Consider the following 10,589-nt stretch of genomic DNA (forward strand, 5'->3'; position numbering starts at 1 on the left):
AGGAACACAAAAAGCTCCCTCTGGCTCTGATTTTTTTTCACCATAGTTGAAGAAGTAAAATCTGAAGATGTGGGGGTGGGAGGATAGCCCCCACTGCCTTGGATTTAGTGGCTGTCATGCAGAGAAGGATTGGGGAGGAATTGTACAATGACTGAGCTGGTCTCTATGGCCATTAAGGGTATTAATCTCTCTCTCCACCTTCTTTCTCTTTTGGCCTCCTCTGATGGAAAGACAGCTCCTGACCGCTGTGTCACCTACTCAGTAGGGGCAGAACATGTCCCTGGGTCCTCATTGTTAGCATAAGCTGAGGTCTACTTATTCAGTGCGGGCTGGGATCTTGCCTTCAACTTTTCACTACATCTTCTCACGTATCACTGCCTCCAAGACAACTCACCTCCATAGAAACATCTTCTTTATTTGAAGCAGCAACAAGAGAAATACTGAAAAATCTAAAGTAAATGAAACATTCCCTTAAGAGTCTCCTGGAATTGACCTGCTTGAATCTGTAGTGCCCACAGATGGACCTGACCTTTAGGAACAGAAGCATCCAGTGACTTGGCCCATCCTGTAGAACCACCTGCTGCATCCACTGCAGATATGAGGATCCTCACTTTTCTGGTCGGACTGAAGACTTTATGGGTTTTAGCATTCTCCTCCTTGACCAATACGATGGCTGTAAATAACAGCGGCAAGTGGTGGTAAGTGGTCCTGGCTGTGGTCCTAGGCACCATAGTGCGCCAGATATGGAGCATGACTTCATGCAAATATAAGAGGGAACTGTTGTATATGCTTGTTTTCAATGAAAGTATTAAATAGTCTAATAGAATATAATGGGGAGTTGTTTTGACTGGGGATATGTCAGGTTTATATATTTATACTGAATACAAATTTAAATGTATAACTTTGCATCTACATTATTCTATAGAAATCCACTGAAAATATCTCTATATACAGTACAACACTGCAGCCACATGATCTGTGCATTACAATGCACCTGCGTTAAGTGGTATAGACAGTAGAAACTCTGTATACTAGTGCATGTATTATATTTATCTGCAGGAAATGATTCCATGTATACTAACATACCTACACCTAACCTGTAAATAGTATAACATTATTTTATATCAATATCTACTAATAATAACCTATCTTTTACTCCCAAACCTTATTCTTTTCATTGTAACAATGTTTAATTTATAGAACCTGACATTTATCACGCTCTTACTAGAACATTACTATTATAACTTACTAACAGTGTACTAACAATACTAACAGTATAATAATAATACCCAAAACAAGCAGCCTTAGGTGCTTTTAACATGGCATAAAACATTCTCTTCTTATAGAGGACTAGAGTCTATAATACAGTATATACAGGCTGTAGTATTTATAGCCCTAGTAATATTCCTCAGGTCTAAGAGGACGCGCATAATTCTGTGGTTTACATATAGTTAGAACATATAGCTCTGCACCTTCACCTAGAATAACCTAAGATATCACACAGATTTTTACGTCTGCATTCAGTGTTTCATTGGTCCTAACCGGCATCTACTGTAATCATATCAACTAAGAGAAGGACATACTAAATATTATAACATTTAAATCTGTCATATTGCACCAAACCTGTAACCAAGGTAATAGTCCAACTATGACTAATTTTATGTTGGTTATTGTTGTAATAAGAGGACAAAAAAAACTATTTTATTATAACTAAAATATCAAAATCATGATGTAATAAAATGTATGAGTTTTACTGTTATGTATATCATTTACACAGAATACCACAAACTGACTGCAATTAACAATGACTTGGTGTCTGACCTGCATTAGTTTGCATTCTGATACAAACCTTATACAAACCTAATGTTTCTTATTAATTAAGTTATTTATTTATAGAAATCTAATGTTACTTGTACAGAGTTAATCTTAGTTAAATGATTTGTTGTCTCATGTCCATGGAATGGATGAATGAATGAAAGTAAGAAAGAAACACAGACAGACAGACAGACACCACATGACACCCACAAGACTACTACAACAATTCAACATTATTGTATGCAGCTCTTTCTAATATTGGCTGATATCGCATTTGTAATCCAAAGACATAGGTCAGCATATGTTGTTTTACTGATCTGGCACTTTATAATATTATACATAATCTGCTTCCTACAGTTTGATCCTGTTCTTATATATGGTGCAAGAGTGGTTTCACATAAATGGTTTCAATAGCTTGAACCCACAAGGCATCCATACTATCAATTACATGAAATCAAATTCGCCTTTTCTTTTTGCTTACTTTATTGATCAATATGCATCTAACCACAGCCATGGTAACATAACTCTACGACTTACACATCTATGTGCCCATATGAAAGACATGTGGTTGTAAAGCAGAGGTGATCATTATAATAGCAGTATAGCTAGATATATGTATTGTATGGATGATAATAGTCCACACAGACATATATTGCATAAAGAATACAATAACATCATGTAGCACAACCAGCACATCATCTTGCTCAGTCTACATGTATTGTATGCTTACATTTTTTGATGCTTACTGTCTTTCATAGTCTAATACTTTTTGTATTTTTTAGGGGTATAGTAAATATAGCTTCCAATGGAAACGTGCTCCCAGGATCAGATGTAGGCCCAGTACCTCTCGTGTTAGATCCAAGTCTTCAACTTTTAAGCAGAAGACAGAGACGTCTAATCCGTCAAAACCCAGGCATCCTACAGAGCATTACACGTGGGCTTCTCAGTGCCATTCGAGAATGCAAGTGGCAATTCAGAAATCGTCGTTGGAACTGTCCTACTGGACCTGGAAATCAGGTGTTTGGCAAAATTATCAACCGAGGTAAGGAATACATGTTATGAATGCAGGAACAAGATGTGAAGATACAGCACTGCTTGTTCATTTCAACATTAATTCTTAAGTACAGTTGTGCATTTGCTTGTCCCTGTTGTCTGTTAGAAGTTGCTCCAGGCTGAGTAGCTGCATAGTCTTCTTCAGTAAATTTAGGAAAAATGTATTCCCCATGAAATAGTCTAGAATAATTTCATTTAATGATATGATAAGCACTTTGTATAAGCTACAATTTTAAAAAGGGCAATATAGGTTTAATGACCATAAGTAATAAATAATCTCCATCTATTCCAGGCTGCAGGGAGACGGCCTTTGTGTTTGCCATCACCAGCGCTGGTGTAACTCATTCTGTGGCTCGTTCCTGTTCAGAGGGTTCTATTGAATCCTGCTCATGTGATTACCGGCGGCGAGGCCCTGGAGGACCAGATTGGCACTGGGGAGGCTGCAGTGACAACATTGAGTTTGGAAGGTTTATAGGAAAAGAGTTTGTTGACTCCAGTGAAAGAGGGAGAGACCTGAAGTATCTAGTGAACCTACACAATAACCAAGCAGGCAGAATGGTAAGTTTACATTTTGTCCTATTAATCATTTTAATGCACTAAATAATATGTAAATTCAATGTACACACCGATCAGCCACCGATCTACATTACAACCACAAAGCACTGTAAATAACATAATATTGTGACAATGCACACCAAGCGGTGGTATATAATGCAGCAAGTGAACCATAAGTTCTTGAAGTGGTGGAGCAAGAAAAATGGACAAGCGTAAGGATCTTAGAGACTTTGAGAAGGTTTAAATTTTGATGGTAGCCCACAAGGTCAAAGCATCTCCAAAACAGCTGGTCTTGTGGGGTGTTCATGGTATGCAGTGGATAGTACTTATCAAAAATGGTTTTAATGGTCATGGATGTCTAAGGCTTAATTATATGCATGCGGAGCAAAGGCAAGCTGGCCTGTTCTGATCCTATTCAAGAACTACTGTAGTACAGGTTGCTGAACTGAAAGGTGTCAGATCACACAGTGCATCTCAGCTTAATGTGTATGGAGCTGCTAAATCTGACTAGTCAGAGGGCACCCCTCTGTCCACTGCCAAAGACACCTTCAAAGTGCATGTGAGAGCCAGAACCAAACATTATATTCTTTAATATTATGTTGATGGCTGGGTGCATTTGCACCACGTACCTGGGGAAGAGATAGTACAATGATGCACTATGGGAAAAAGACAAGTCAACTGAGGCAGTGTGATGCTTGGGAAACCTTGGGTCCTGGCATTCATGTGGATATTACTTTTATACACACGACTTACCAACATTATTGCAGAGAAAGTTCACCCATTCATGGCAGTAGACTCTTTCAGCAGGATAATGGGATCTGCCTCACTGTAAAAATAGTTCAGGAATAGTCTGAGGACCCCCTGCGATCTCTTGGCTGGTGCCCAGGCTCCCCTCATGCATGGAACAATCACAAAGCGGTGTCTACCATTACACAGAGTGATGTTCTACACGCCCCCTCCATGCATCTCTATCGGAGAGCAGGAGCTACACGAGCACTCGTGTACCTCTGGCTCTCCCATAGAGATATATGGGAGGGTGTGTCGATCATTGCTCCATGCTTGAGGAGAGCCAGGGTGCTGGGCAGGATATCACGGGGGTCCCAGCGGTCTGACCTGACAACGCCTCCCCCCCCCCCCCCCCCCCCCGCGATCAGACACTTATACCCTATCTTGTTGTTAGGGGATAAGATGTTAAGTACCAGAGTTCCCCTTTAAAGTTTTTTTTGAGAGGGAACTACATACTAGGGATCGACCGATATTGATTTCTTAGAGCCGATACCCATACCGATAACCTGTGAACTTTCAGGCCGATAGCCGATAACTTATACCGATATTCCGTGCATTACATGGGCACACAACAGTGGGGCTGTCATGTGCCCCCACATATAATGCCCCCCTGTCATGTGCCCCTCATGCATAATACCCCCTGTCCTGTGACCCCCACATATAATGCCCCATGTCCTGTGTTCCTCACATATAATGCCCCCCTGACATGTGCCCCTCACTTATAATTTGCCCCCCCTCACTTATAATTTGCCCGTCCATACCGCACCCGAGCAGTGGTCACCTTTCTCACACGCTGCTCCGTTCTTGCAGTGTGAGTGAGAGCTGCGGGGACGTGATCTCTGGGCGCCAGCGCGATGATGTGATGTCATCGCGCCGGCTTGCCATGGATGGCATCCCCGCTGCTCTCACTCCCACTGCAAGAATGGAGCAGCGTGTGAGGAAGGTGAGGGAGTGGTGGAGCGGGACAGCTGACAGCTCCCGCTCCACCATGCTGTCAGGGAGGGGCAACAATCTCGGCGGGGGGCAATTGCCCCATTACGCCCCCCACCCCACCCTGGATCCACCACTGCTTCAGGGCCGGGACTGAAGTCCCGCGATTCGTGCACCTAGTGCGCACGCCTTGTTTTGCCGTGCGGAACAGCGCTGGATGCATTATCGGCATTATCAGCAGGTTAGATGCTGATACCGATAACTTTCAAGATCGTGAATATCGGCCGATAATATCGGCCAATCCGATAATCAGTCGATCCTTACTACATACCATGTTAGGCTGCGTTCACACCACGTTTTTCAAATACGGTTACCGTATACGGTTTTCCGCTAAAAAAACGTAAGGCAAAAACCGTATGCAACCGTATACAACCGTATGACTCCAAATTAAAACGTATACGGTTTTACCCTGTACGGTTCTATCCGTTTGCATCAGTTTTTGCCAAGGGTTTTGCTATTTTGTTGGAATTCGTTTTCCAGCAATTTTATAAAGTTATTATTGTTCTATTGAAATTCCAATCTGCGCATGTGTCAACTCCAAAAACGGATTAGAAAAACCGTGTGCAACCGTATTCTGAAATTCTGTGTACGGTTCTCAAAGACAACAATGTTAAAAGAACCGCATACGGTTCGCATACGGTTTTCCAACCGGAGGCAAAAACGTGGTCGACAGTGTTTTTGCCTACGGTTGAAAAATCGGCAAAACCGTATCCGAGGCAAAACGGATGCAACCGTACACAACATTTGGAATACGGTTTCCAATGCATTCTCTATGCATACGGTTTCGGATACGGTCGTATACTTTTTTTGTGGAAAACCGTATACGGTTACCGTATTTGAAAAACGTGGTGTGAACCCAGCCTTAGACAGGTGGTTTTAATGTTATAGTTTATCCAAATATGTACTAGCCACAGATCAAGGTTTACTCTTCTCTAGCCATTGTTCTAACCACATATGTGTAAAACAAATAAATTGTTCCTTAAGCTTATTTTAAGAATGGGTAGTTACTGTAGGCTCATCTGAATTGAATTTCCATTCATGCAGGGTTTGTTATTATTTTATGGCATTATTTAAGTATTCCATTTATATCTTGTAGACTGTGATGACAGAGATGCGCCAAGAATGCAAGTGTCATGGAATGTCAGGATCCTGCTCTCTTCGTACCTGCTGGATGCGTCTTCCTCCATTTCGGGCAGTGGGGGATGCCTTAAAAGATCGATTTGATGGTGCCTCAAAAGTCACCTACAGTAACAATGGCAGCAACCGTGGAAGTTCACGAAGTGACCTCCCACATCTGGAACCTGAGAACCCTTCTCATGCAATGCCTTCTTCTAGAGATTTGGTGTACTTTGAGAAGTCTCCAAACTTTTGCAGCCCAAGCGAAAAGGCTGGAACCCCAGGTACAACAGGGAGAATATGTAACAGCACCTCTTTGGGTCTCGATGGTTGTGAACTTCTGTGCTGTGGCCGAGGTTACAGGAGTCGACCTGAAAAAGTCACTGAAAGGTGTCATTGTTCCTTCCACTGGTGTTGTCATGTCACCTGTTTGAACTGCACTACCACACAGATAGTCCATGAATGCTTGTGAAATGTACTCTCATATAATCTGCACTGAGTATACTATTACTTTAAGTTGCCTTTTTTTAAAGGTTGGGAGTAGGCTGCAGTGTGACTACAGGTCGGGAGCCCTGGCGCATGGACACTCTGAAAGGCTGGCATTGCACACAGAATAAATCAGGGACAAATACTGCTCTACAATAACATCCTATAGGTAATGCACAGATTTTTCAGCTTGGAGTTCTTTGATCTCCTTATATAAACTTATTCGTAAACCCATGGTGCCATACAGAACTGTACAGTACACTACAGTCAATGTACATATATCGTAGAATTGTTGGGCTAGCACTGATAATGCACTGATAACAGTATTTTTTGCTTAACCTCACATACCTTATACATAGGGATTCATGCCAAACCAAGGTACCTCAAAATAAATAATATAAAGTAATGAAACAAAGAAGGACAACAGATATACTCAGAAGTAAGGTGTGATGGTTTCTCAAGGCAAAACATCTCCGGTTATGTCTACTAGGCCTCAGTTAATGTTAGCAAGTTACTCATAGTCAAATAAATCTTCTGCTACTAGTGCACGTTCTCATGATACTGAGTTAGTATCAAGAGTATTGCAGCCTGTGATATGAAGGAGAGGTGCTAAGAAGATTAAATCTAACAAAGCCTGTATGTCTGAGATCTAAGGCCTCCCAAGAAACTCATCTCAGGATAATGGTGAAGGGAGCCATGGAAGTGAAGATAGGGAAAGAATGAGCTGCTCAAAGCAACTGCAATTCCTGTAGGAGTAAATGCTACTTTAAAACATGAATGAATATTTGTCAAGAAGAAGCATAGTGACAGAATACCCACTGGGAATAATATTAGGATGTGAATATGACAAAGGGCGTTTTATTTACTCACTCAGCTGGATAAGTGGTGGGAACAAAAATGAAGATGCTGAGTTCCCAATATCTGTTATTCAAAGGCCTTGTTTAGGGAACGGGCCAAATTGTTCCCCTCTATGAAGCCCGCACCAAAGAACTCACAAGCAGAAGAACTTAAAACCTGTCACGTAAGGCTGTTCGTTTTAAGGGAGTTTTTCCTTTAATACAAAGGCACAATGTCTTTCTACAAATGCACTTTTATAATTACTTAATGTATTTTCCTTAAATTTTTTAGATCAAGCAGCTATAATTTATAGTCAACAAGCGATACATATTTTTCCACAATTTAGGGAGGAGAATGGGACAGTCAAACTCAAACTGAGTTCAGCTGAAGTCATAGGGTGATAAATATCACAATATATGGGACTCTCAGTATGGGAATAAAATGTTTCTCCCCAAGACAACTGAATATATCAGTAATTACATTTCTAACAGATATTTCTAAATATTTTTTATATTCTTTTAATCAGATTTAGGCGACTATTTAATTCAGTTTTCCATATTGGCCTCTTCCTTGCATTTTGACAGCTGATATTCAGTGACTGCTCATCATGGGAAATCCAATCTGGACCTCTTTACGTGGATAATATATCCCTTTTGAAGAAAAACTACCAAAAGGCCCTTTAACATGTCTACAAAGTTTTTATTAACTTACGTCTCCCCATTTTTCCTAGCGCTACTGTTCCCTCCATGAGAACACGTATGTGCTCTGTGCACCAGTGCTGTGCTTTGGTGGTTCAATATAGTTACATTGTGTGGATAAAAATCACCAACTACATCAAGGCTACAACACATATACGTCCTTGACTCTCACTATTTAAGAATGTAAGAATGTGGATGACGATGCGGATGTTGACTGGAAGCCACACAATGTCTCATTGAAAGGAGTAAATTAACAATACACTTAGGATTGGAAATGTTGCCATTCTTTATGTACAGTAAGAGACCTTTATATAGCACTTGTGGTAGTCATCCTATAGTGTTAAAGCTGCGTGTGTCTATCCTGTGACAGAGCTTGGGCACATAATAATGTACGGTATTTATCAGACTTATTGAGCAGTTGATGTATGATCTTATGCCACTAATTTCTTCAATCACTTATGTTTCGTCTACTATGTTACTACAAAGAAGCATGGTTCAACCTTGTATGTAAATTTATGTTATTATGATATTGTATTATTTTATGGTTATTTTTACACTGAATAGCTGAATAATAATTTCTATAATCATTCCTTTTATCATACCACTAATGTACAGTAACACTTATTGTCTATGTCTAAAGTATCACATTTAGAACATTCATTTGGAACATTACAATACCAAAACAATCAAATGGTAAAATGATAAAAACACCAACACCAAGTGTGTGGGGCCTTTTACCACCAAGAGGACCCCACAATTAATTTCCCTCTCCAAATCCTACCATAATACCCAGGTGACCGTCACATGCAATATTCTAAGTGAAATTGAATGAACATACCAGGGTTCACTTTATTATTTGATTTTTTTATTTTTTTTACTAAAACCTCATTCAGGAATATTAAAGTGAGTCGCATTCTTAAAATGGGGATTTACCTTCCTTCACACTATAATTCCTTCAGCTGAAGATATCATTCATGTGTTATATGTATATAAGTATGATTCATATGCCTTATCGACAAACATGTTTCTTATTCGTGTCGTTACACTGTGCCTCTACTTTCAGGTATCAGGTCTATTCCTGATGTCACTAATTCAGCTGCTGCATCATATGGTTTCGGTCTGACTATTTTGCCAAATGTATGCCTTATTTACTCTACTTTTCTATACCATACTGTATAAATTATCTCATATTGTTAGGGCATATCTAGAATTATATTCTGGTTTAGATGATCTCAATATTACCTGTAAATAACCCTTCAGGTATTTGTGATTTGTAAATAAAACTATTTATTGTGACTACTTTTATATCCTAAAGCTGTTGTCTGTAATTTATTATTGGGGATGAAACTTTCAGAACTTTCCTTTTAGAATGAGAAATTGTACGTGTGTGCAAAGGCTACATAGCATGGAGGCAGGGGTACGGAGGTCTGCTTCATTTAGGAACTGTTAAGGTATGTTCACATGTTGCAGATACACTGCAGATTTCTTGCCTATTTCCTGCAGATTTGTTGCAGATTTTGATTTCCCCTTTAATGTTAATTGGAAAAATCCACAACAAATCTGCAGTGTATCCACAATGTATGAACATATACCCTCAGGCTGAATTCTCACAGGCATATTATGGACACATTTTTGCAACAGTGATACGGCCACAAGCACCGGACTGACCTTGGGTCTGATGACTGATACTGACACCTTTCAATTCAAGTAGCAGTTGATGAGTCGGCACTTCCTTGTGTTGTGGTGGTGCATGTGGTGAAGATGTGCTAGCATATGAGAAGAACAATACCCAGCACTCACCAATGATGCTTAATCAGGAAGATTTATTGAATAGGGGTACAAGACGCGTTTCAGAATGTCTGCCTTCCTCAGCTGTCTGCCTATAGGCAGACAGCTGAGGAAGGCAAACATGCCGAAACGTGTCCTGTACCCCTATTAGTGATATGGACCAATTCATCTTCCTGATTAAGCATCATTGGTGAGTGCTGGGTATTGTTCTTCTCACCTTTCAAGTCATCAGAACCGTAGTTTTGTTATGGTATTTACATCTGAAATATGGCTGCAAAAATGTGCAAGTAATATACTTGTATGACCAGCCTTAACCTCTATAAGGATCCTGATATCCACAGGTTCACAAGCAGATAGGTACTAGCCCAAGCAAGAATACTTGTCTCCTAGAAGTGATGTGAAAGGAAAGGATGAGGAGTTAACTATGGGTCAGTGAACTAGTTTTGTTTAGAATTTTATTTATTT

General features: G+C 40.2%; 1 protein-coding gene across 1 annotated transcript; it reads left to right on the plus strand.

The window, feature by feature from the left end:
- The first annotated feature begins 263 nt into the window (after nucleotides 1-263).
- Nucleotides 264-9,641, plus strand: WNT1 (Wnt family member 1). Its single transcript, XM_056562236.1, has 4 exons — nucleotides 264-698; nucleotides 2,598-2,857; nucleotides 3,161-3,426; nucleotides 6,296-9,641. The coding sequence occupies exons 1-4, from the start codon at nucleotides 598-600 to the stop codon at nucleotides 6,785-6,787; spliced, it is 1,119 nt and encodes a 372-aa protein (XP_056418211.1). The 5' UTR covers nucleotides 264-597; the 3' UTR covers nucleotides 6,788-9,641.
- Nucleotides 9,642-10,589: the final 948 nt, after the last annotated feature.

Source organism: Hyla sarda, chromosome 2 (genome assembly GCF_029499605.1).
Source record: "Hyla sarda isolate aHylSar1 chromosome 2, aHylSar1.hap1, whole genome shotgun sequence".
Taxonomy (NCBI): Eukaryota; Metazoa; Chordata; class Amphibia; order Anura; family Hylidae; genus Hyla; species Hyla sarda.